Source organism: Esox lucius, chromosome 24 (genome assembly GCF_011004845.1).
Source record: "Esox lucius isolate fEsoLuc1 chromosome 24, fEsoLuc1.pri, whole genome shotgun sequence".
In the NCBI taxonomy this organism is placed as follows: domain Eukaryota; kingdom Metazoa; phylum Chordata; class Actinopteri; order Esociformes; family Esocidae; genus Esox; species Esox lucius.
Window position 1 is genome coordinate 8,511,534 of NC_047592.1, and position 25,354 is coordinate 8,536,887.

At 46.6% G+C, this 25,354-nt stretch overlaps 3 protein-coding genes across 10 annotated transcripts in view; 2 read left to right on the forward strand and 1 right to left on the reverse strand.

Annotated features, from left to right (window-relative positions):
- The window catches only part of rtn3 (reticulon 3), a 22,791-nt gene extending 22,337 nt beyond the window's left edge, over positions 1-454 (reverse strand). The window contains exon 1 of one of the 3 annotated variants that reach the window (XM_029117461.2): positions 108-454. In XM_029117461.2, coding sequence (XP_028973294.2) covers positions 108-204 — 97 coding nt within the window. In that variant the 5' untranslated portion in view covers positions 205-454. The remainder of the gene's footprint in view (positions 1-107) is intronic. The other 2 variants (XM_029117462.2, XM_029117463.2) reach the window with 2 other exon arrangements.
- Positions 1-7,981, forward strand: part of men1 (multiple endocrine neoplasia I) — an 8,566-nt gene extending 585 nt beyond the window's left edge. Inside the window, exons 1-10 of one of the 4 annotated variants that reach the window (XM_010887940.5) lie at positions 746-1,408; positions 2,053-2,578; positions 2,943-3,160; positions 3,307-3,435; positions 3,714-3,754; positions 3,876-3,963; positions 4,064-4,200; positions 5,605-5,740; positions 5,900-6,073; positions 6,252-7,981. In XM_010887940.5, the coding sequence (XP_010886242.1) occupies positions 2,143-2,578; positions 2,943-3,160; positions 3,307-3,435; positions 3,714-3,754; positions 3,876-3,963; positions 4,064-4,200; positions 5,605-5,740; positions 5,900-6,073; positions 6,252-6,758 (1,866 nt within the window). In that variant the 5' untranslated portion in view covers positions 746-1,408; positions 2,053-2,142 and the 3' untranslated portion in view covers positions 6,759-7,981. Of the gene's footprint in view, positions 1-745; positions 1,409-2,052; positions 2,579-2,942; positions 3,161-3,306; positions 3,436-3,713; positions 3,755-3,875; positions 3,964-4,063; positions 4,201-5,604; positions 5,747-5,899; positions 6,074-6,251 lie in introns of those variants that run through there. The other 3 variants (XM_010887938.4, XM_010887941.4, XM_010887939.5) reach the window with 3 other exon arrangements.
- Positions 7,982-8,065: 84 nt separating this feature from the next.
- On the forward strand, positions 8,066-24,451 carry map4k2 (mitogen-activated protein kinase kinase kinase kinase 2). 3 transcript variants are annotated; one of them, XM_010887935.4, is made up of 32 exons: positions 8,066-8,519; positions 12,694-12,751; positions 13,069-13,159; positions 13,397-13,461; positions 13,570-13,625; positions 14,251-14,298; positions 14,479-14,521; positions 14,690-14,762; positions 15,091-15,222; positions 16,016-16,078; positions 16,260-16,341; positions 16,522-16,632; positions 17,080-17,158; positions 18,114-18,172; positions 18,616-18,668; positions 18,927-18,965; positions 19,135-19,168; positions 19,312-19,474; positions 19,585-19,763; positions 20,223-20,264; positions 20,821-20,905; positions 20,984-21,063; positions 21,163-21,223; positions 21,460-21,583; positions 21,711-21,772; positions 21,862-21,965; positions 22,177-22,360; positions 22,459-22,539; positions 22,787-22,873; positions 23,047-23,117; positions 23,240-23,295; positions 23,404-24,451. In XM_010887935.4, the coding sequence occupies exons 1-32, from the start codon at positions 8,424-8,426 to the stop codon at positions 23,489-23,491; spliced, it is 2,649 nt and encodes an 882-aa protein (XP_010886237.1). In that variant the 5' UTR covers positions 8,066-8,423; the 3' UTR covers positions 23,492-24,451. The 3 variants fall into 3 exon arrangements, with proteins under 3 accessions (XP_010886237.1, XP_010886239.1, XP_019898945.1); XM_020043386.3 differs by lacking the exon at positions 8,066-8,519 and adding an exon at positions 10,350-10,695; XM_010887937.4 differs by lacking the exon at positions 20,223-20,264.
- Positions 24,452-25,354: the final 903 nt, after the last annotated feature.

The following is a 25,354-nucleotide window of genomic DNA, read 5'->3' on the forward strand; positions in this document are numbered from 1 at the left end:
TGGGCTACTTTACGTCAAGGCATAGCCGTGCAGGTTTAAAGTTGGTATGAACACATTTTCTACCTTAACCATTTCAACGTTTCTGTTGAATGACATCTATACCTTACCGGACATTTTTGAGTCTTTGGCCGCAACAGAGTTCTGTCCATCTGCAAGCCCAGGCGACGACGATATCTGGGCGGACTGGGTCATTGGATCTGCCATTTTCCTATAAATTCAAACAATTTTGCACGATGGCAGCGATAATATGCTACGCGGTGTTTTGTCTGTTATTGCTGTCCTTAAAAGTTTTTCCCAGTTTCCTCGTATTCCCCACGAGCGGGACGCAGTGTCACCGAACCTGTGCACCTTCACGCGCACGTACCAAGTACTGAAGCGCGGTTGACTGTGGAGGGCTAGAACCAGCCACTGCAAGGCGGACATTTGACGTTCGCTCACTTAAAGGGCAATACACAACATTGTGTTTCAGGCCAACATTACATTATATTGTAGTTTAGGCATAACATTTATGCTAGAAATACTATTTTTATTGCATTTTACCGCGTTAACATGATTCTATTTTAGTTATTTTGATAATGCAAATAGGACTATGAAGAGATTAGGCTAGGCTATATTAAAATGAAGCCCATCGTATTCAATATCAAATTACGGTAAAAAATAGCCTATCCCAAGATGTCCGGAGGACTACTAGGTTGCATTATATAAGATTGGTTCTAAATGAGCTCGGCCGTGCATTTATGCATGTATACAGTTTTTTTTTAATGTTTGCTAACCGTTTCAGTTGCTACAAATTGAAACTTATTTTGAAATGTTGAAAAGTGTATTGCCTAGAACGGTTTTATCTTAATTGGAAAATATGTTTTCACGGTCGATCTATCTACGTAATACATACTATAGTCTGAAAACATTCCCCTGGAACGTTGTTTTGCAAGGTCATTTCATTTCACATGGGGGGTGTCCACTTGCTTCCATTATGTAATATTTGTCATAAACTTGCCATTTTGTAACAACATATCAATATAGCGTTATACTGTTGCCCTCTGCTGGTGATCCTTTTTAGAAAATGTATAGTTCAGCAAACATGGCGCAATATTGAACTACATCTCCATACATGCAGCTGCTCAATCGATAAGACTACAGAGACCGCGGAGACCAGACACAAGGAAGCTTGTTCAAACACGTTTAAACTGGGCGCTGGAAGCCCAACTTTCTAGATCTACAAACACTTAGACTTAACTGACATCGTTCAGCGATCTAGATAAAACGTCTGTTTGTATCTTTGCGCTTTATGAAGGCGCGCCAAATGTCCTAGTTCTGACACGTTTGAACAGACCGAACACAGTCATTGAACTGCGCGGCAAAAGCAAGGCACAAACAAAAACACGCGGGTGCAGCTTTCAACAAAAGGGTGCGTATTATATGTATTTTAAAATATTTGTAATTGTAGCGGTGGGTTAAGAGTTTGAGCATATTTGTAACGGGATTGAAATTCACAGAGTTTTATTTCAATGCAGTTTTACATTTCGGAATGAGTATTGCTAGCGTAGCGTTGTAGCTTAGCTAGCCGTATTGTAAATTATTTTACATATTGTTGCTTATTCTATAGAAGTGGCATGCGGCTGTTGTGCGTATAATCAATTTCCTCATCTTGAAATTGGCCTTAACAAGACATTTATCGTATATATTGTACTTATTTTGTGTTGTGTGGGGATAGCTTTAACGAGTTATCTCACCTAGTTAGCTCGATATCTTTCTAGTTAGCTATGGCTATAATCCGGATTGCTAATTTTAACGTTCTTTCCTACTGTATCCCATTTTTGTAGGATCAGTATTTGTTTTCTCCATCAGTTTGTTTTTGAACATTTCGTGTAATGAATGAATCCGTGGATTAGTGCCACGCCCACTTGTCTTAAGCAACGTAGTCTAGTTGAATTTATTCTGTATTTATTTTCATTAAGGGGAAAAGGCCCTACAAGATCACTGATTCTTTTCGCAGGAGCATTAGCGATTTATAAGTGTGTTGTTACTGATTTCCATATTGCCCCCAACCAGCCCTATGACATCACAGCAGCTGAGAGTAGAGAAGACACCCCTTCCTAGTGAGTGATTGAGCTGTGGCGCAGGAGAGAGGGGGGGGTCAGCATGGGGCTGCACTCCGCCCAGAAAAAGCACTTTCCCCTGAAGGGGATCGACGGCGTGGTGGCCCTGTTCGACGCCGAGCTGCGCAAACCTGAACCGGACCTGGCTCTCCTCTCGCTGGTCCTGGGCTTTGTAGAACACTTCCTGGCCGTGAACCGGGTCATACCCACAAATGTCCCCGGGGTGCGCTTCGAGCCTTTGGAGCCAGATTCTCCAAACTCCTGCTTTCCCACTGTGGAGTTGGGGATGATCTCCGCCCTGCACGAGCGCTTCACGGCCCAGATACGGGGCGCAGTGGACCTGTCCCAGTACCGGAGGCCCGCTGGTGGGTCCAGCAGGGAACTGGTGAAGAAGGTGTCAGACGTCATTTGGAACAGCCTGAGCCGATCCTACTTTAAGGACCGCGCCCATATCCAATCCCTCTTCAGTCTCATCACTGGTATGGGTTGGGTTTTACCAGGGTACAGTACAATATGACAGTCGTTTGTCGTGTATAGAATTGGGTAACACTTTATATTGAGTGTCCCGAAATGGTTTGTTTATCTGCTTGACGGATGATCTACTTACTATTAGTAACATTTGAACTGTCTACAAACCCTAAACTTTACCCTTCATTCTGACCTTAACCCTAAACCTAACCATAGCAATCAGTTGCTTATCAACAGGTAGTTTTACTATCTATAGAACATCTACGCATTCCTTTGGAAGACCTCTCTACGCCAAAAAAAAAAAAAAGAATACAAGTTGCTTGTGTGCAGATTCAAAGCCACTTAAACCTATTGATGTCTGTCTCTGTAAAACAGGTACTAAGTTGGACAGCTCGGGGGTGGCGTTCGCGGTGGTTGCGGCGTGTCAAACGCTCGGCCTGCGTGATGTGCACCTGGCCCTGTCGGAGGACCACGCCTGGGTCATATTTGGCAAGAACGGGGAGGAGACCGCCGAGGTCACCTGGCACGGCAAGGGCAACGAGGACCGCCGGGGGCAGACCGTTGCGGCGGGCGTCAGTGAGCGGGTAAGTAAGGTACAGAGACTCTTCGCCTACGGATTAGCATAAAACCGTTGTCTCCTTGTCTCTCTCGCTGTCCGTCTGTCTGTCCCTCCCGCTATGTCTGTGCTGGACCCTGTCAAAACGTAACCCTAACCCCGCGGCCATCCCCTGTTTCCCAGAGTTGGCTTTACCTCAAAGGCTCCTACATGAAGTGCAACAGGAACATGGAAGTGGCCTTCATGGTGTGCGCCATTAACCCCTCGCTGGACCTGCACACCGACAGCTCCGAGCTGCTCCAGCTCCAACAGGTCGGTCTGATACCAGGGTCAACTAAAGGAATGTACTGTGGGCTAGCACACAGGCGATCGTACCTGGAATAAAGTGTATTGAGTGGGAGCTGCTGATGTTGTCAGGGACGATTTGCACCTGTTGGCCTCATCAGAGTACCAGACATCAAGCATGTTTGAGCTGTAGTTTGTATTTAGTATACCGCATCGGTGTTGTTCTTTCTGGTGCTCTCCGTCTGTCTCTCTTTCTCCGATTCTCTCTGTGATCCTTGGCCGTTTCTTGTCTTTGCCCCCCACAGAGGCTTCTATGGCTGCTGTACGAGAGAGGAGACTTGGAGAGGTGGGTCACATGCTTTCAGGAGCAAGTCGTCTTAAAGACGGCTGTTTTCACGAAATGGCCTCTGTTGATTTTCTTTCATTCTGCCATGTGACGGATGTTCTGTTCCCGCGCTCTACCTCAGATACCCGATGGCCATGGGTACCTTGGCTGACCTGGAGGACCAGGAGCCCATCCCGGGCAACGAGAGCCCCTACACCATCCACCTTAAAGTGAGAGACAGGTTCCTGCACGCCAGCGTGAAAAACACAACCAGCGTCCCTTTTGTTAAAATATGCGATATAATGTGTACCGTGTCTGTTTGTTCCCAAGGCGGTGAATTCTGCCAAGAAGTACTACAACAATGAGCACATCTACCCCTTCATGTACCTGGCCGGCTACCACTACCGACACCGGGAGGTCCGGGAGGCGCTGGGAGCCTGGGCTGAGGCGGCGCAGGTCATGCAGGAGTGAGTTCTTTCAGCCACCTCCTATACGAGTCCTCCTCCTTACTGTGAGCTGTCTTGAGTTTAGTGGCAATACGAATGTTTGACCTACTGAGAGGACCGCCCCCCCCCAATGGGGGTGGTGTTGTTTTAGGTGTCCCTGTTCCTTCCCACTAGTGGAACTGTAGTAAAGTAAGCGCATTTCTAATGTAACATAAAGAAAGACATCTTTGTCTGAGTTGACATGACCCCCGTGCATTTCGCCACGTGGTACCTTCTGGTCAGTATTTTTTTTTTTTCCGTGGCTGTTTGACCATTCTGAATTATGATGAGTCACGGCCTTCTCTCTCGATGCGCACGCAATGGTTTCGTGACGCGGTCAGCCGAGCCGTGTTTCGATACCCTGGCGGATTCTGCGGGCAGGCCTGCTGACCGTGTTGAGGTACGCAGTGACCATTGATGTCTGTTGCTGTTGCACCTTTGGGGCAGCAGGGGGCAGCAGATCCCTAAATGTCATGGACGTTTTCCAAACCCTTCAGAACGTTACAGTCAATTACGCTGTTTGTCGTTTTTATATCCAGACCAGGTTTTCTGTATTTGTGATTCTGGGTCTGCAGGATCTTGGTTGAACAAACCCTGGAAGACAAAGGGCTGGTTTCGCTGACACAGAATAAGCCTAGACCTGGACTAACAAAAATCGAATTCAGTGTAGATTCTCCATTGAGCTTGATTTGTGGCAGCAACTGTTACATTTGGTAACTCAAGGAACTGACAACCTGAGTGAATTTGGACTAAAAACCCCCACCCTCTGTCCTAGAGAAGTCATGTGTCTGACTAGTGTGCTAGCGCAGCCTGTCTACAGTGTCCTCAGGACAGGGAATCACAGGAAACGTCCTTTCAGTCGTGGCGCTGGTCCTTGTGTGGCGGTGAACCTGCACTTCGGTCTTACATAAACATACTATTCTTCAGCCTGTCTGCGCTAAAAATACTCACTGACTGGATCACAGGGAACGACCAGAAGGGCTCTCTGTCATCTGTGGTCTGGACACACCCAGAACAGCAGTCAGTCAACCCCCCCCCCCTATCTGGGCTCCCCGCTCCCTTTCTACATTTCCGGTTTCTCCTATTGTTTGGTAATTTCTGCCTCCTCGTTTCACTGTCACTACAGAAAGGACTGGGATATATTTTGAACGTTACCTTTTTTTTGTGTATTTTTTTTTTTTGTGTGTGTGTTAACCTTCTGCCACTGTGATCATTTCCAACCGAGACGAGAATACAAGTGACTACAAGAGAAAACAAATTCACCGAACCCATAATTTTTTAGTGAATAATAATAATCACAAACGGATAATTGTACTTAGTGACTGATCTCTGCTGTGCACAGACCGTTCACGGCTTTGTCTCACCCATGTTACCCGTCTTTGACAGTTACAACTACTTCCGCGAGGACGAGGAGATCTACAAGGAGTTTTTTGACATCGCCAACGACGTCATCCCCACTCTGCTGAAGGAGACGGCCGCAGCAGCCGAGAGCGGAGGGGAGGGCTGCGAGGGGGGAGAGAAGGCAATGGTCAATATTCACGTTTCGATCTCAAGTCTCAGAGCAGCCGAGGCCTTTCGCATGACCTCTTGAAATGAATCCCTTTCTCGTTTGCCCCCCCATCTCCCAAGTCTGTTACCTGCTCCTTTCCATTCACGTTTCTCTTCAACTCCCTCTGTTCAGGACCAGCCCAGACAGGCGGCGGCCCTTTCTGCCCTCCAAGACCCGGAATGCTTTGCCCACCTTCTGCGGTTCTATGACGGCATCTGTAAATGGGAGGAGGGCAGTCCCACACCGGTCCTCCACGTGGGCTGGGCCACCTACCTGGTCCAGTCTCTCAGTCGCTTTGACGCTCAGGTAAAACCCCTCCGAACCGGATCTTGAAGCCGTTCGCTATAAGGGAACGTTCCACTCGAGCCGACGAGATTTCCCGTACCGCTTAAAGTGGACCGTCCCCCCCCCACGTGTCCTTGTGTGCAGGCCAAACCTTCTCGCTGTTTTCCCCCGCTTGTGCTCACTAAATATTCCCTCGCAGATTCGCCAGAAGGTGTCCATTATCACCAAAGAGCCGGAGCCCCAGGAGGACGACGACCAGTCCAGCGAGGACCCCCGGGAGGGCCGGAGGCGCGGCCCGAGACGCGAGTCCAAACTGGAAGACCAAGCCTCGCCCCCGACGCAGTCCGCCGTCCCGGCCCAGCCCCCGGCCCAGCCCGCCCAGGCCCGGAAGGTGGGCGGCGAGGGGGGCACCCGGCGGCGCTCCTCGGGGCTCCGTGGCGGGGACCTGGAAGGCAAGGCCAAGTCCCCTAGCCCGGTGCCCTCTCCTCCCCAACAGACACCCTCCCCCGGGGGAGGCCCCCTGGTGGCCTTCCAGAGCAAGAAGATGAAGGGCATGAAGGAGCTCCTGTCCGCGGCCAAGGTCAACTCCAGCGCCATCAAGCTGCAGCTCACGGCGCAGTCGCAGGTGCAGATGAAAAGGCAGAAGAGCTCGCCGTCCGGGGACTACACCATGTCGTTCATGAAACGCCAGCGCAAGTCTCTCTAAGGACTTTGTCTGGACCATTTCCCAGGTCTGGTGTCGTGTAGATAAGTGTCTGTAAACCTCATCTCTGGAGTCCAGAACCGCTGACCAGCCCCAACTGCCGTGGCTGTGGTGGGAGTTGTCTAGGCACCGGTCGGTTTGAGTCCAGGTGGCGGCGTACCGGCTGTGCCTGGAGGAGTCCGCCGTGGCGGCACAAATTCGCTCAGTGCTGCCCGAGCTCCAGAGCGGTAGTGGGGGGAGGACAAGACGATTATAGCAAATTGAAAATCATTAAATTAGTAAAGGGGAAAAATGGGTTGACTGTTCAAGTTGTTCTCTCATGAGTTGACTATACAGCACAAAAACCTGTGACCAGGTTTAACTGTACAGCACAAACATGCCTGTGACCAGAATAGACCTTCTCTCCTTCGTGCGGGAACATAAAGGGAGCTGCTGTCTGTAGGTGGATATTCCGTTGTCCCCTGACTGAAGCAAGGCAACGCTAGAAGACTACCGCATCGACCTGCTTGTGTCTTCTGTGCGCATTCTGCATTTCTGTTTTATTTCTTTCTTCCAACCGTTCTTTTTAAAGTCATATCACCCCCCCATCAGGACACACAAGTGTCAGGAAGGGCAACAAGTGTGTCAAGGGGTGGCGGTGGTCACTTTAATCAAGTGTGAACAGAGTTGTTGACCAGTAGATTTTTGATTTTTAATCTTGTGATCCAGTAATGATCATGTGTCATAGCTCCCGTGGCATATTGGCAGTAATGCACTTCAACGGTTGAGGTCTTGTTGAATGATATTTGGAAGTTCTGCAAAAGCCAAAGTAATGGGCGTTTAGATATTTTTTTTTTCTTTCAATATCTTAATGGGTGGGGCAGTTACTCTCTTAGCAAACAGTCTGTATTGCAGTCTGTCTTCTAGTCTTGAATGTTAATTTTCATTCTATTTTTTACTGAAAAGGTGATTCGGACTATTACCGTGTAACAATGTCCTTCTATGTTGTCACTTATGCTAGCTATTCGTTGCCTTACTTCGCCTGTTTTATTTCTAATTTAGGTGGCCTTTAGTACTGAGACAAGCCGAAGCTGCAATAGGCAACCTCATGATTAGAAAGCGACCAGAAAGACCACGCACTGTTTAAAGGGGATTGCTGTAGGTGTCCCAGCTAGATAGATACAATAGTTTTTTTGTTTGATAACTTGTTTTTTATCTGCAGATAATAAAAATAAGTTAAAATCTGATTATTTATTTCCTGGAACAAATACTTTTGACATGACATGATTGGTTATTTACACATGTTTAAGCTATGTAACCTGCTACCCTGCGTTCCTGAGCGGTGAAATTACGTAATGCGCAAATATCAGAAGATTTGAGAACTCTACCTTGACTCCAATACGCGGTAGTGCGTGATCTGGTGTTACTCGCGTGCATTAACCTGGAAGCCTGAGGGAAACAATGGTGATATGCAGTGTCCGGCGACGTAATTGGGTCTACGGACATTGTTCGTCTATTACATTTACCTGGTGAAGACAATACTAGTGTTGATTAGTAGTATTCACAAGACATTGCGACCCAGGGCTCGCTGCCGCTGTAGCCCACCGCGCGTACAGTGGTTGGCTTGGTGTGTGTAGACATGAGCGAACAGAAGCGCGTGTGAGACCAGACTCCGTTCACTCTGCAAGTATGGATACCACTATCGGGGTGTCGTTTTTGGACCCTTTGAATGATTACGAGTTAATTCATCGTATCGGGAGTGGCACGTACGGGGATGTCTACAAGGTGAGTCGGCCGTAGAAAAATGCGCGATCGGCTTGGATTTGATCGTTTGCGTTTTGATTGGCTACGTAGGTGTTAAGGGACTGCGCGGTTGACCTGTTCGTCTGCGGTTAATCACTCCAGCCAACGAGTTAAACGTTTATTTGTTCCGAGATGTATATTGTGTGCATTTGGTGTTGACATTTTCTTACTGGGTAGAACTGCTAGGCTACGTTATTGCAGTGTCCTTTCTAATCCTATCTAACGTTATTGCGCAGACGTCAACTTTATTATTCAACTAGGGTTACAAGTTAAATGACATGGCACCCCAGACGGACAGCTACGGTTAACGGGAGAATTATGCGTGTAGGTTCGTGTCAGCACGTTAACGACATGTTAAGAGGCACATGGGTAAAGAATTTAACTGGTAGTTCGTTCTCTGTTCTGTAGGCAGGGCATCCGGACAGGTCCATTAGTGCCACATCCATTAGGACCCAGCTATTATTAAAGCGACATTCATCAGGGTTGAACGCACCATGTTACAGTGTATTGCGCTTTTTATGAACTCTCACACCAATTCCGAAAAGCTCTTGGGAGCATTGTTATTCTGTCTATTATTACTGTAGTGGGCTATACATTTTCTTTTTTTAAGACAAACGCTACAGTACAGTTAGTCTAGAGGTCTCTCTGACATAACTTCTTGCCACCAATACCTAATTTATTTATTTAATAAAAATATCAGTCGTGTCTGACTGCTGTTTGGAGTTGATATGAGCTGCAGGATACAAACATCCTGTAATCCCACCCTGAATGTCTTTTACATGCATCCTGTGAGAATGACAGACTTGGATTCTTGTGTGCCTCTTAACCCTTCCTTGATTTGGGATCAAATATGCTGTCCATGTTTCAAAAAAATTAAACAAATGTAGCTGGAAGCGGAATTATGTGAACTTTTCGGATGAGTACTTATGAACAATCAAAAACAATGAAAATGTCCTTCATTTCACAAGATCAAATGTTGTACGTCCTCAGAATTTTTCAAACTGTCATTTCACCCATAACAGATTATTTTCTTTACAGCAGTGACCAGGGGGAAACTAAGGTAAACTGTGTTGCTCGTGGAAAGAACAACCGGTTTTTTGTTTTTGTTTATTTGATTAAAAACCTGTGGCCTTTCATATACAGGCCTAAAGCACTAGGCTATCCTGCCACCCTGAACAACTGCCATGTCTTATTGATGTCTCACTGACTGGGTTGTGCCCATCTGCCTGCTGTGAAAGGGGAAACTGTTACAGTCTCCTAGACAATGGCCCATTATCATCACCTCCTACTACCTTGCTGGCTGGCCTACTCGCTGCCGTGGTTCTGTTTTTCCAGCCTCGTTGGAGGTCAGGGGTCAAACCACTGGACATGTGACCTAGTGGGCTCCCTTACTCTGTGGACATTCACGAGAGGACAGTTGTTCACAGGAAACTCTTCAGCTGGTGGTTTGGCTTTAGAGTATGTGATCCGCTACAGCTAGGTGAATAGGGAATGTAGAACACAAAGCAAGAATTTCATGCCTCTAAAGTATGCCAATAATAATGTCAAAGTCCTCAGCTGGAAGTTGCTTTTCTGTTTAAATAGCCATGTCATATCTTGTAAAACTAGGCCTTTGTGAGAAGAAGGCAAGCTATCAAACGTGTACATTCAGAGTTATGAACTTGTTATGGCCGGACTTGGAATTCCTGCGGTTTGATGTTGGGGGAAAACCCACGGAACAGAAAAAGAAAAGCTCAGAAAACAGCAGCAGAACTGCAGAGCCCAGTCAACGTCATCAAAGCTCCGGGTCATTAGATGCTGCGCATTACATCACACGTAGCACACACAGATCTGACAAAAATGGGGGAACCAGGTTTCCAGCAGGCCACAGGGAGGTTAGAGAGCGTTCTGAGGCTGATGGAGGAGACCGTTCTGGGGGTGCGATAGATGACCGCTGCCATGGACCTCCGGGAGGGCAGGGAAGACAGAAGGCAGAAGACGTGCCAGGGAGAGGAAGTCAAGAAGTCAGACAGAATTTATTTTTTTCTGAAACCAGGGAGTGCCGTTTAGTCAGCCCAAGTGGTCGATGGAGGAAGAAATTTGCTGTGGCCCAGCAATACAGTTCACTGTTTCAGCTGGACTAGGCCCATCGTTTACTGAATATCTATTGTGATTGGAGGCAAGTTAAGTGCAACATGCTCCTGAATATCTATTGTGATTTGAGGCAAGTTAAGTGCAACATGCTCCTGAAGGGGCTCTGTGGAAAATAAGGGGAAAACCTTTCATGTTTTTTACTAAGTGGAACTTCAATAATCTTACCCTGTGAGAAAGATCTTTTGGAACCTTGATCAAGGTGGTGGTGAAGTTTTATTTTTCTCCCCATTGTCTGTGGGATCGTATGTACCCGTAGCATGCTGTTGTTTCAGGCTTCCAGTGCCGAGCCTTAAAGGGACATTACAGTCCCTTTAGTCACAGGAAGTTCTCTGGTATGACAGGAAAAAACACAGGACGTCGGTGCAGCCAAGATTCAGGTTTTGTCTATGGGCCACCTAACTCAATGCTGTGTTGTGCGTAGAGAGAGTTGAGGGCCTTAGAACCTGATTGCTTCGACCTTTCTAACGGAATGGAAGCCATCCGTGTTTAGAGGTTAAAACCGGAAAGAAATGAAGGATTAACAAAGATGTTGTAAACCACGTCCTCCGTATTTAACAGCAGGGAAGCAGGGATGTACCTCATGCCTCCGCTAACTTAGTGTCCACTGTCTCAACTGAAACCGTCACCGACCTCAACGCTCAAGGTTCTGCATCTGTAAGGAGACACGATATTCCCTGCAGGACTGGTGCTGCATCAATCTTAATTCTAAATGGCAGTTAATGTTCTATTTAGGGGAATACTTGGCCCTTTAAAAACAGGCTGGTGGTGCATAGAAAATCCCTCTTACTACTGTCGCTACAATGGTCTGCAGCAGCCTCTCTCTTAGTCTGCCACTGTTAAATTGTTGCAAGGTGAAGCTGAAGGTTAGAGACGGCAGCAAACTAATCTGGTTAGACGACCAGATGCTGAGACTGTGTTTTGGACACATGCCCAGGGCTCCCTATAGGGATGGGATGGGAAACGCAATCCGTTGGAGAGAACCGAGTTCTGGTTCAAATGTATCGGGCTGGTGTGAAGGTCGACAGTATTCATTCGAGTTTCACAAAGAGGACCTTTCATAACAAGGAAAGATACTTGGTTTTCAGATAACTGGTATTTGACAATTGTTATGTATTTTGTGTACAGATATAACTGGCTAACACTGGAATCAGTGAATAACAATTTAGACTGTAATCACCAACACCTAAAAGAGGAAAGGAGACACAATACCAGTGGGCTATTTTAGTGTCCTCACCTAAACATTTTGTACAATCGCGCCTTTGAAGGACAAAGACGTTCTCCAGTCCACTGGAAGCCCCGCCTTGATATAATCTCGGCTCTTATTCTCTGATTTGGGACCACTCCTCGTCGCACCTTTTCCCCAGAATACTTGAGATCTACTTCAGCCCCTTCTGCTGAACAGTTCCCGTATCTGGGAGACCACCTTCGGTGCATCCTCTACAACCAAGAACGAGGAGCTCTCCTGCACGGCAGATCCACAGCTTGGATGCAGTAACCATAGAGATAGACTCTGTGCACTGCTCCATTTTGGCATGGAGTTGGCCAAGATCAACAGTGAGAGGGAATATATCTGTATCTTTAAAAATTTAGCAAACCCCTAATTGGCCATAATGAATAGGGTGATTGCAATACATCATCCACAATGTGAAACACTGATCACTGTGGGTGTTACACTCTCCGTGATACAGATGTTCTACTGTAGGCTTATGTACACTCTTTGAGAAATAAAAGTGCTATCTTGAACCTAACTGGGTTCTTCAGTTGTCCCTGTGATAGAACCCTTTGAAAAAACCCTTTACACAGAGGATTCGACTTGGAATCCAAAAGGAATTTGACTTGGAACAAAAAATGTATCTTCCAGGAACCACAATGGTTTTCTTTTGGGGACCGCTGAAGAGCCCTTTTGGAACACTTTCCGCTGCTGAAAAATACCCGTTGTTCTGTAGCCTGTATCCTGTTGCACATTTTACAGGAAAGTTCAGAGTAGAAATCAATCACAGTGAAGTTGTCTCTTTTTTTCCAGGCTCGCAACATCAAGAGTTCAGCAATGGCAGCCATAAAAATGGTAAAACTAGATCCTGGTAAGTGAATGGCTCAGTTTTGGACAAGACTGAACTGGCCCTTCGGTGTTATAGTTTCTTGCCAGCATTGCTACCATGAATGCTTTGTGTAGTACATTCCTCTTTGTTGACAGTGGTGTAACATGAAGTTAACAACTACTATTACCTACAGCAGTAGTAGTATTTTAAGTAATGGTAATAGAGGCGGTAATATGAGTAGTAACCATTGAAGGACTATGAGTAGTAGAAGTGTAAGTAGTAGTAGTATTAGTGGTAAAGTAGTAGTTGTAGTAGTAATAATCGTAACAGGTCATTTGACCTGCGTGCCCTTTGTTCAGGTGATGACATCACATCCATCCAGCAGGAGATCACTATGATGAAGGAGTGTAAACACAAGAACATCGTGGCCTATTTTGGCAGCTATCACAGGTAGTTTTCTCCAATCTAGCCTCGTCCTCTTGGAATGTCTGATAGTATTTACCTCTGTAACATCTCTAAGTCCGAAAACTGTGTGATTTGTTTGGCTAGTGAAACTCTCCCACATATCTCCCAAATATGTAAAAAAAAAAAAAGAAGAGACTTATAATCCCTAAAAATGTGAGCCTGGTGAGTCAATAAAAAAGGTATTGAGAGAAGACCCACAATAAAACTGTATCTTTTTTGCAGGAACACCAAGTTGTGGATATGTATGGAGTACTGTGGAGGAGGTTCGTTGCAGGACATTTACCATGGTGCGTACAGCTACAACTAAATTTACCCCATTCGGAAGTCGTTTCGTTTCCTCCCTCCCTGCCTTTGTTTGTGCCATTAATCTCAGTGTTGCTATGGTGTTTCCACAGTGACTGGACCGTTAAAAGAGAAGCAGATAGCCTACGTCTGCAGAGAAACTCTACAGGTTAGTCAGTCATAAGACATGAGCTCTGTCACTTGGGGGGATATGGTCACCGTACAAACGTCTCTGTGCAACCACAGGAAAGCAATGCAGCATTTTTATTCTCGCCTCCGCACGGCACGGCAACATAAATTACATCCCACAATCCTGTCAGCTGTTAGTGTTTTTTGCTCCCTACTGAGTTATGCCGAAATGGCTTGCGGCGTGAACTATTGATGAGATTGACAGATTTGTCAAATTGATTCTGGGGCTCCCAAATGACACAAGGGTGGGGTCACTGCATCCCAGTACTGCCGCTTCATTGCGACCCAGAGTTTCTGTCGGCGGGTGGAACGTTGGACGAGGTCGTCTCGTCTCGTCATGCTCTAGTAACTCCTTGAGGCAAGTCAGACATCTGCAAGCTAAGCAGTTGTCGTTAGCCGGTGAATGCGCTCTCCTCCATGCGCATAGGTTCCTGGACGAGCAAGCAGTGCGATAGGAAGCAGAATAGCATGACAAGATGTGCATCTCATTACAGGAATGGTGCAATGATGTAGGGCCGTTATCGTAAATTGTGCGTCATGAAAATTTGGAGGGGAGAATATTTCGGATTTGTATAAATAACAATGTGTTTTTATTTGACCTACAGGGCTTGTACCATCTGCATGAGACAAGTAAAATGCATCGGGATATAAAGGTATAATTTTGAACAGTTTCCTGTTGCCTGTATGTGGCTCTTATTGTTGTGAGCTCATGTGTGTATCTGTATGTGTCTGTGTGCATTTTGTCTGTGCGTTTTTCTGTGCATGTCTGTGTGTGTGTCTTTGTCTTTTTTGTTTGTATCTGTGCGTATGTGTTTGCATTCATCTGTCTATAGGGAGCGAATATCCTCATCACAGATCGAGGAGACGTCAAACTGGGTCAGTGAGAATCTATACTATCCATCCTAATCACACCTGCACACAAACACACACACACACACACACACATTGTCACCATCATTTTGAGGTTAACCAGGCTGATAGAAATAAATGATATTGGATCTTTCTGAACACCTCTCAGAACACCTCTCATCTCTCTCCCTTCAGCTGATTTTGGAGTAGCCGCAGAGATCAGTGCCTCGGTGGCCAAGAGGAAGTCTTTTATAGGAACGCCCTACTGGTGAGATAACTGGCCTTCAATGACAGTCTTTATAAACCACATACTTTGTGCTGTCGCTCCCTGTGTCGGTGTGCCTCCACCAACACACTGACTGGGTCTCCCAGCAACACACTGACTGGGTCTCCCAGCAACACACTGACTGGGTCTCCCAGCAACACACTGACTGGGTCTCCCAGCAACACACTGACTGGGTCTCCCAGCAACGCACCCTTCTGAAGGACAACTGAGATTAGCGTAATACCTTGTGAAGAGGTCAGGTGTGCATTATGACAGGTCTCATGGTGCTCTGTGACCGCACTGTGTAACTTGTTCAATGCGCCCGCGGCAGGATGGCACCGGAGGTGGCGGCGGTGGAGAAGAAGGGCGGCTACAACCATCTGTGTGACATCTGGGCGGTGGGCATCACGGCCATCGAGCTGGCGGAGCTCCAGCCACCCATGTTTGACCTCCACCCGATGAGGTGAGCTCCCAGGGCAGCAGCTGGGGGAGCAGACACGAACCGAGGCAGAGACACGGGCAGAGTCACAGGCGGAGATATGGTTCGGAGACACAAACAGAGTCACAGACAGACAGTCACAGACAGACAGTCACAGATTGACAGTCACAGACGGAGCTACGGTTCAGAGACAGGCAGAGTCACAGTCACAGACAGAGTCACAGACAGAGTCACAGACAGAATCAGAGTCACAGACGGGGACACAGTCACAGGCAGAGACACGGGCAGAGTCACAGATGGAGCTACGGTTCAGAGACACGAACAGAGTCACAGTCACAGACAGAGTCAGTCACAGACAGAGTCACAGTCATAGACAGTCACTGACAGTCACAGACAGCCCCAGACGGAGATATGGTTCAGAGTCACAGACCAAGACGGGCCCTATACCAGTCTCCTCTTTAGTTTTAAGCTCAGCCATAAATATCTTCCATTCCATCCCCTTTTCCTTCACTCCACTAAATCCACAGTAATTGGGCTGAAGCCTTGGAAGAGAAAAGGAGACCTGATGATAGATAGATATTTGTGTTGTGTTGTGTTTTGTGGGTCATTCAAATATCTGTGGATCCATTATGGTACAATGGCTGTGTGACTCACCAACGAAAAAATCCTTCCTGCTCTGTAGCGTCCATTGTTATGCCAGACATGTCAGTGAATGACGAAGCATTCGGCTCTGGCTCATACTGTGTAAACAGATCCGAGACCAGACTATATTTTCCACCCAGCTGACATTTCAAACTATTTCAAATGTGTGTTCCAGAGCCTTAATGTTGATGTCGAAAAGCAGCTTCCAGCCTCCCAAACTCAAGGACAAGACCAAGTGGTGAGGTGGACATGGTCACACTGCACCTCCGAAACCATTCACCATCAGTCATCCATTAAATGCTCTATCCTGAAAGGATTCTCCCGACACACTCCTCTGTATACAGCATCCATATTCTCTGTATATTTGTGTCTCATCCCTCTGTCTTCCCCGCCCCTCACCCCCCCACCTCTCTCCGCAGGTCTGCAGTATTTCATAGCTTTGTGAAGATGTCCCTCATTAAGAACCCCAGGAAGAGGCCATCAGCCGAGACCTTACTGCAGGTACACAGCTTAGAACCCCACACGCTTTGTCACTGTCAAACAAGTCTTACACAGAGAAGGGCAATCGGGTGCTTAACTGAGGATTAAAGGAAAATATTTCTAGCTGCAAGTGGTAATTTATTGATGTCCTGGTATATGGAATCTGTTGGCCTTTAGCCGCATCTCTTGTCCCCTCCGCAGCACCCATTTGTCACCCAGCTGCTGACCCGGAATCTGATCATTGAGCTGCTGGACATGGCCAACAACCCAGAGCTCCACCACACACACAACATGGACGACAACGACCTGGAGGTGAGGACCGGCGACGTTTTGACAGAGCGGCAAGAGGCACTCCGCAACGCGTCGTGCCTAAGAGCAGCTCTTAGCCGTGGTATAGTGGCCACATACCACACCCTCCTCACGTGCTATACGGCGTACGTATACCACGGCTATCAGCCAATCCGCGTTTCGGGATTCAAAGCACCCGGTTTTAAATTCTGATCATAAACTGGGTGCGTCCTGAAGGCGGCGGGCTAAAAGCCACGACATGAAGTATGACACAAACATTTCTTTTCACTGCTTAAATTGTGTTGGTAATCATGTCAGTAACACTAAGGCAAATTTGGGTTTGAAGTATCTAGCTAATATTACCCAGGTAATAGGATATGGTGGTATATAGGCCATATACCACAGCCCCTTTTGCCGAAATGCTTTAGTATATAACAACACATTTTATCTCCTTTATGTCTGGGTCTGCAGAATGGAGACGCCGCCCCTGATAAGATCCAGTCTGCAGGAAAACACCTGCCCACGGAAAGGACTCTGTCTGAAGAGCAGTGTGAGTGTCCTAACGTCCAGGGCCATGACCAGGACACACCCACGCGTCGTCAAGGCAGCCACACTAATAAAAGATGTCAGGAGGCCTGGCAACCTCCTCACATCAAGAGTGCCCTGCGCGGTTACAGTACAGGCGTTCACCATAGTTTGAGTGAATACTCATCTGTAGTGTGTGTGTGTGTGTGTGTGTATGTGTGTGTCTGCATATCATTGTGTGTTCTTGGAAATGTCTCGCATGCTGGGCCAGTCGATGGAGCCAAATCTACCCTTGGGGTCCCTGACAAGACGGCCATTGAGACCCGGGGGGGGGGGGGGGGGGGGGGGGTTGTGAGGTCACCAAGTCGCCCAGCACAGAGAGACACATAGAGGGGGCACTGTTTCCGCACGCACGCTGCATGTTCCTTCCCCGCCACAGCTCCGACATGCCTGGCGTCCCACGCCTAAGGAGGTGGGGAGACGACGGGGGGGGGGCGAGGCCTGTGCGGGGCCGAGGCCTGTGGGGGGCCGAGGACGGGTGACTGAGGGGCTATTGTCATGGGCCACGTCAGGCAGATTACAACACGCGGACGGCCCGCGGACCATGCGGCTGCTCTACTTCAGACGGCCATGTCTTGTCTTGGTTGGGTTCCATCGGCAGCTGCAGTGAAAGCACATTGTGTTATAAGACAGTGGAACTGGAGAAGTGCCTCACGTGTGGACATTGTGTCCTGTTATATGGGGGGTGGGGAGGGGGGGGGGGGGCGACACCGGCTACTGGACACTTGATCTACCTGGCAACAAGGGGTTGGAATACAGACGCACGGACTCCTGAAAACCACCACCCACTGTAAATTAGTAGTTAAAAGTTATAATAACATATTATGTTTTGTCCCAGTGAGCAGTTAGAACTTAGAACTGCACACACGTGTATATGAGAGTAGTTTTCCTCGCCGGTTACTATGCTTTGTTTCTTTCAGTTGACCAAGTGAAGTTTGGGCCCCCGTTGAGGAAAGTCACAGAGCCTTACCCTGATATGGTAAGTGACATTTCTTTGCGTGTTTGACACGTTTGGGGTTGAAGGTCCAGTCTGCATAACACGGCATTTGGGACATTGTGATTAGTAGATGTACACGTTAGTTATCATGTGCGTTTGATTCTGGCCTGCCTTTTCCCCCTCCTGCTCCTACCTCCCCATAGAGTTACACTTTGATTCCTTGCTGTCGGTTGTTTGTGTTTATTTTTTAATATTGCGTTTATTTGTTGTTATTTTACACAATGTTTATTAAGTGAATCCCTTTGGCCAGGAAGTTTTTTAACATGAGAATCGGTTCACAACTGACATGCCCAGTTGAAAATAAAAGTATAAAGAACATGTCTGTTTGGGGCAGTGTGATGGGTAGACTTTTATGTAGCATGTTTCTGAGTTGCTATTGACTGGGATCCCGTGGAAGTTGTTGACGTTTTCCTCATCGTTTTCAGCACAGCTCATATGAAGACGACTGGGACCTCTCAGAAGAGGAAACGGAGTCCCCGTAAGATGCTCCTCTTCTACAGTTTACCGTCAGTAGCAATGCGTAAAACCCAGCGGGTAGAATCATCTCAAATCCACCACGTACCGTATCCATGGCAACCAAGCCGGAGCGGGTGTACAAATCACCTCAGCTCTGTGGTGAAAAGAAGAAGAGCTTTGACGCCGAGGGTGAACACCGGCATCCGCTCTGTCCCGTCGTGGACACAGGACAAGAGTGGCCCGGAGAAATGTTAACATACTGTCTGTCTTCCTGTTTCAGGAGCCTGCTAGAGTGCGTGGAGGCTGCGCTGCAGATGAGGTAGGCCTGCAGAACCCTGTCGAGGACATTTCCTTGGGGACAGAGACCCTTTTCAGATAAGCTGTGTAGGCTCATTCAGTCACCACGGTAGCAAGCATTCCACATGGAATGGACGTTTGATTTACCTGATCGCCCGGGTAACTGTGTTACTATTGACTGTTTATTCCAGGAGCTTAACCATCAGGAGAGCACCATCTACTGACGTAAGTGAGAATAACACAACTCCCAGGAAAATAAGCTCATCTCAATATAGTCCGGTATACATGAATATAATTCACTGTATAATCACTTTAACCTCTCAGCCGTTTCTGTTTTGTGGGTTGTGTATTTTGTTTTGGTGGCTTAGGGAGGTAAAGGGGTAAGGAAGAGTGGGCTATTCAGCCCCTCCACGGCCTCCCTACCTGCCATCGGCTCCTTCTGTCCCACCTTGGAGGACAAGGACCTCACCCTGCGCCCCAGCTCCACCCTGGGGTCCGACTCCATCCTCACACCCAACAACTCCACCTCAGGTAGCGAACGGCCATAGTCTGTGTATGCAGGTTATGTTTCGTCTGCCTTGACATAATTTGGTTCCCGGTTAAAAGCCTGTAGACGTTTAGCTGTCTGTTCGGTCCCGTAGTCCTGGCCAGGTGTTCTGCGACGCAGGATGTCAGCAGACCTTGGCGCAGAGACCCCGGTGTCTCCGAGGAGGGCGCCGTAGAGGCAGAGAAGAAGAAGACAGTGGGGTCGACGCCACCTCGCAGGGAAACGTCTCTCTCCCCAGAGTGGAGCACACTGAGGAGGAACACGGAGGACTCCGTGAGTTTTCAGCAGAGGGGAATGTCACCCCCATGACGTTATCTTGACGAAGCCTCACAGCTTCATAAGTCACAAAAGCAGTATGGATTTTCAAGGCTACTGGTGCATTGGAAGCGTACAGTTTCAATTCAGTGTGACAAGAAAAGCAAAGGGATAAGATGAAATGCCAGCGCTCCAGGTTGAAAAGTGCCAATATTTATTTTTACGATTGTAATTCCAAATGATAATCCAACTATGAAACTGACCAAACGAGTGTGTGTGTTTTTAACCCAATAACGTATGTTTTGGCCCTTTTAATAAATCACGCCCCTTGTAACATTTGTCTTTGGAGGACCTTCTTCAGAGAGGGCCAGGTCCAGTTGCGTGGCTTTCGTAACATGACCTGGACCAACATTTTCATTTGAACTGCACAGTCATCCCTCTTTTTCGTTGTTGTGTTTAACCCTGTTTAATTTCTAGAGAGCTGACTGTCATGGACTTCCTCCTACCCCTCAGGTCCATGTAAGTGCAGAGGTCTAACAGCATGTACACCACTGTCGTGTCGTACAGTAGGGAGCGCTGACGCACCCAGAACTAACAGTGTTTTCCACACGCTTACACGCAATGTAGCTACAGGTGCCTTATTTTAATGTGAGACAGTTTGAAACAGTATTAATCCGGCAGAAAAAAAGTAACGTGAATTTTTATGCGGGTTACAATTCGTGGACATTTCTTGCCGGGGGGCGGACTTGTATTTTATAAATAAAAATGTACATGGAAAATCGATTATAGTGGAAACGACGGACTTCACAAGCCTTTTTAGAGTTTGAGTGCGCGACTGGTTTGGTTTCTCCGCTGTGTAGCCAAATCCATGAAACGTCAGGATGGATCACATTAAGATACGGCGTCTGTAATGGCTGTTGGTCTCGCAAATGCTTCATGTGATGCCTAATGCAACAACCGCAATGCGAAGACGGACAGTGGACACATTTCAGTTGACTAACAAACATGCCTACTAACAAATATACAGCATTTAGTCGACACAATATTGCAAGATGATGTTGTTATTCATTCACAGATGGGTGCCTGTTTCTCTAAAGTCTTCAATGGTTGTCCTCTGAAGATCCACTGTGCAGTGACCTGGATTCTCCCTAAAACTCGAGGTACGAGTGCAGACAGGATTAAACAGTTATATACAAGGTTATGACAAAACGACCAAGACGTGATTTCATCTCTCCCAGATCAGTATCTTATTCTTGGTGCGGAAGAGGGTGTCTACACACTCAACCTCAACGAGCTCCACGAGGACACCCTTGAGAAGGTGGGCGGCGCAAACGCTTGTGGAAACGTAGGAATCAACGTTGCTAGCCTGCGTTGGATTCCGGAGCATTCCGCTAATTACCACTCTCTTCCCCCACAGCTGCTCCCACAGAGATGTACCTGGCTGTACGTGATGAACAATGTCCTGATGTCTGTCTCAGGTAGGGCTACACCTGTCGCGTCGGTCGACACAGGATCAGGTCCGCTACTCAGAACCGGACCTGGGTTCAAATTGAGATGTGGTGTTTGATTGATCTTTCCATGATTGCCAGATGTGCTGGGCTTCCGCCTTTGGACACTATTCCATTGGTTTAGTCGCACCAGGCAAGCTGATTCAAGAACTGCAAACATTTTGGACAGGGGTTCTTATCATTTCCTACCCCACCCGATTCCTCAGGGAAGTCTTCCCAACTGTACTCCCACAGTCTGACGGCTCTGTTTGAGCAGAGAGGCCACAAGCAGCAGAAGCAGGGTCACCTGTCCCTCAGTACCAATCGCCTCACAGAAAGGATCAGCCCGAGGTGTGTGTGTGTGTGTGTGTGTGTGTGCGCGGCTGTGTGGTGGTGGTGGGGCAACATTATTGTGTTCAATTCGCCTCATTTTGTGTCTCCTCCTGGTTTAACATTACAAAAAACACTTGTCTTACAGCAGGAAATATGCTGTAACTGTAAAGATACCAGACACTAAAGGCTGTCGAAGATGCAGCGTGGGTGAGTGAAATCTCTCGCTGCAGTATGTTTGATGACACCACAGGACTTGAGTTAAATGAAAAATGTATCTTCCTCATTCTCTGTCCCAGCAAGGAACCCATACACAGACAGCACGTTCCTGTGCGGGGCTGTACCATCTGGTCTAGTTCTGCTTCTCTGGTATGACCCTCTGCAGAAGTTTATGCAGCTCAAGGTGTGTATCAACACAGCAAAACTAAAACAACGTTCCTTACAGTTTAAACATGCAATGTGGGATTGTTTGATCATTTCAGACGTTTTAAGGGCATTGCTACAACCGGCCTGTTTTTTGGGGTTTTGAGGTACAGCAGTTCCTCTGTAAATAGATGTGGAACCGTGTTAAACTGGTATCTTCCTACATTCTCTTTTGCCTCTCCTCCTCTCAGAACATAGACATACGTCTACCAGATTCGCTCCCTATCTTTGAGCTCCTGGTGATTGCGACAGACGAGTTCCCACAGCTGTGTGTCGGGGTGAGGGACTGTTCGCCAGGGGAAGGGAAACCACCAGCCAATCAGCAGCTGAAGTTTGACATCATAGAATTGAACGGAACACCAAATTCTTCACCAGGTAGCACCGAGAAGTGTGATCATTTTTTCATGTGTAGAGAAATTGTTTTTAATTGTTTTATTTTCTATTTCTTTGTCTCTATTTCCATGTGTGTGCAGAGGGTTTGCCTGTTGGAGTGGGACCAAGGGCAGTGCAGGCCACACAGTTGGACAGGGACACGATTCTCATTGCACTGGAGAGTGAGTCTGTTGAAGGTCTATAGGAATCAGGGTCAGGTTCAATGCCATATTCCTATTCCAGTTGTCTTCAGATCTTTTTAATGAAGGCATTTTTTGTATCTGAATTGGAGATTGGTTCAAGTAAAAAAAAGTCATAATATTGAAATGGATTTGCTCCAAACCCTGATTGGATCATAATGTCTCCCTGGAACATCATTGCCACCGCCTGCCCTTCAGTTACTAACTGTTTCTGTCTATTACTTTACAGAGACTGTGAAGATTGCCAACTTACAAGGGCTTCCCTCTAAGCAGCTGGCATCTGAGTTGGTCTTTGACTTCCCCATTGAAACACTAAGTAAAAAAAACTAAAATTAATTTCAAAATAATTTTATGAAAAAATAATAATAATATGCATCATAAGGTGTTCTCAATCGATCACGAACCCATAGCAACAGTGGAATAATACCCGAAGCTACAGCTAAACACTGCGTGTGTGGAAGATGTTTTGATTTACTGTTGTATGGGTAGTTTGTTTACAGGACAGTGTTCTGGCTTTCTGGAAGCACGGTCTTAAAGGGAGAAGCCTTCACACGAATGAGGTGATTGTGGTGTTGCCGTCATGCTGTTCGTCTGATCGATCAAACCAAAAGCACTTGATCTTCTATTGGAAGTGTATTATCTTTCTGAAACGGTGAAATACATTCATGTTTCTTTTGTGTAGGTCACGCAGGAGATCACAGATGAAAGCAGAGTATTTCGGGTTTTGGGGACAAACAGGTATTCTCTAAATAATGCTCTGTTACCAGCATTGGGTGTGTAGCTATAAGGGGTCAAAGGTTACCTGAAGAAAAACAATCGTACATTGTGTTTTGTCGTTTCCCGCAGGGATATTGTCCTCCAGAGTACCCCCACAGAGGACCCGTCAGCAATGAGCAACCTCTACATCCTGACCGGTCACGAGAGCAGCTACTGAGAGAGGATGGGAAGAATTGACTGAGCAAGGAAGGATGGAAAGAAAATAATGGAAAGTAGTAGAAATAAACTAAGGAGAAGAAGAGTGTGTCTTGAGATGGGAAGTGCTGCTGGAGACGCTGCAGGTTGCCTGGCCCTGTGACACATAATGGACTCCCCATGAGAATCTGAGAGAATATCTGGAACTGAACAGACCTCCTCTATCTGCAGAGGATGAACAGACAACGTGAGACTCTGACGCACTAAGCCACCAAGGGATAGCTGGGACCTTGTGTGTTTGAGAATGATCATAGACTGCCCTCTGTCATGGCCCCCAACACCTAAGAGTGTGCACAATGTCCCTGTAACCCCATCCATTAGTCTTGTTTTACTAGTATGTAATTGGAAATATACTAACCAGTGACTAAAGTCTGCACTGCCTTCTGATACAGTGTTATAAATTGGAAACCAAATGCATTGGTTAACAGAATGTATTGCTACACCTCTCCCTACCTAATTCACCACCTGTAAAGACATAACACAGGTGGTGCTGCTCGATGTTTTCCCCTTCAATGCTTGAAAAGATGTGCCATAGAATCAGAGTTCTAATACAGTCTAAAGATGCTTTGAAGTACTTTACTGAGATAAATTTAAGGCCGCTTACATTGACCCAGGTAAACTGTCCTGAGATTTAAGAAGGAAGCTTACAATGTTTGTTTTCACCAACAAGTGTTCAGAGACCGGTAGTGACACTATATTGTATTTACTGATAACGGTTTGGTTTGGTTGTGCATACTAGGCCCGATGTAACACACATCCATGAAAGACACTTGAAGGAGCACACATTTGCTATTTGAATGTACTTTTAGGAAAAATATATGATGTGCGGAAATTGATTTATTAAGAGATTTTATGTATAATGTGTCAAAATATAAGACAAATAAAACAATAAACCCTTTTTGGGGGAGTAAGTGATAGTATATGAAATTGTAAATGTGAATGTATGTAACTAAAGCAAAGTTAACATACAGCTCTGGAAAAAATTAAGAGACCACTGCACCTTTTTCTTACCTTTCCAAAAAGTTGAAAAGGAAAGTTTTGAGTGAGGAACAGAAGCGTTCAATTTTCTGTGGTCCCTTAATTTTTACTCTTCTGTTCCTCAATCAAAATCTTTTAGACTTTTTTGGAAAGGAAAGAAAAAAGTGCAGTGGATTTTTTCTGGAGCTGTTTTTTTTTAAGACATCGTTAATCCAGTTATCCAAGCCTCAAACTTTAAGAACAACAGGCGATGCAAGTTTGCTGATGACCTGACTGTTGTTGACCATCAGTGACAACAAAACAGTGATTAGGGAGGTCAAGAACCAGGCAGTGTAGTGTTGGAATGAAAGAGCTAAACATGAGTACAGGGAAGGGTGAGAACATTGTAGGCTCAGTTTATATAACACTGACCCTGCAACCAGCAAGTGCATGTTGATCACAGGTGTCCAAGCCACCACAAGGAGTCACTAGAGCATTACGGGGCAAAGCCACAATATCTGATGATAAACCCCCAAAACCAGGGCGATGCTGGCCTGCTGTATTGCCTTCGCGCGGGACCTCTAAATTAATCCGTGAGCAGAATTCAAACCCTGGTCTCGCAAATACACATCGAAATGCAAGTCAATGAGTGCTGTGACGTTCAGAGACTCGTGTAGCTATTTTTCATCTTTGAATGTGCCATGTACTTATAACTGCAGCTTTGGGAAATAGCCCGTATCAGCATCACTGTTTGTCTACACTTGTTTCTTTCACCAAAGCATTTGACAAACAATTAGATTTTGTATAATTAGTTGTTAAACGTCTCCAGTCTTTTTCTTCCTGTCGAAAACAAGATAAAAAAAATATC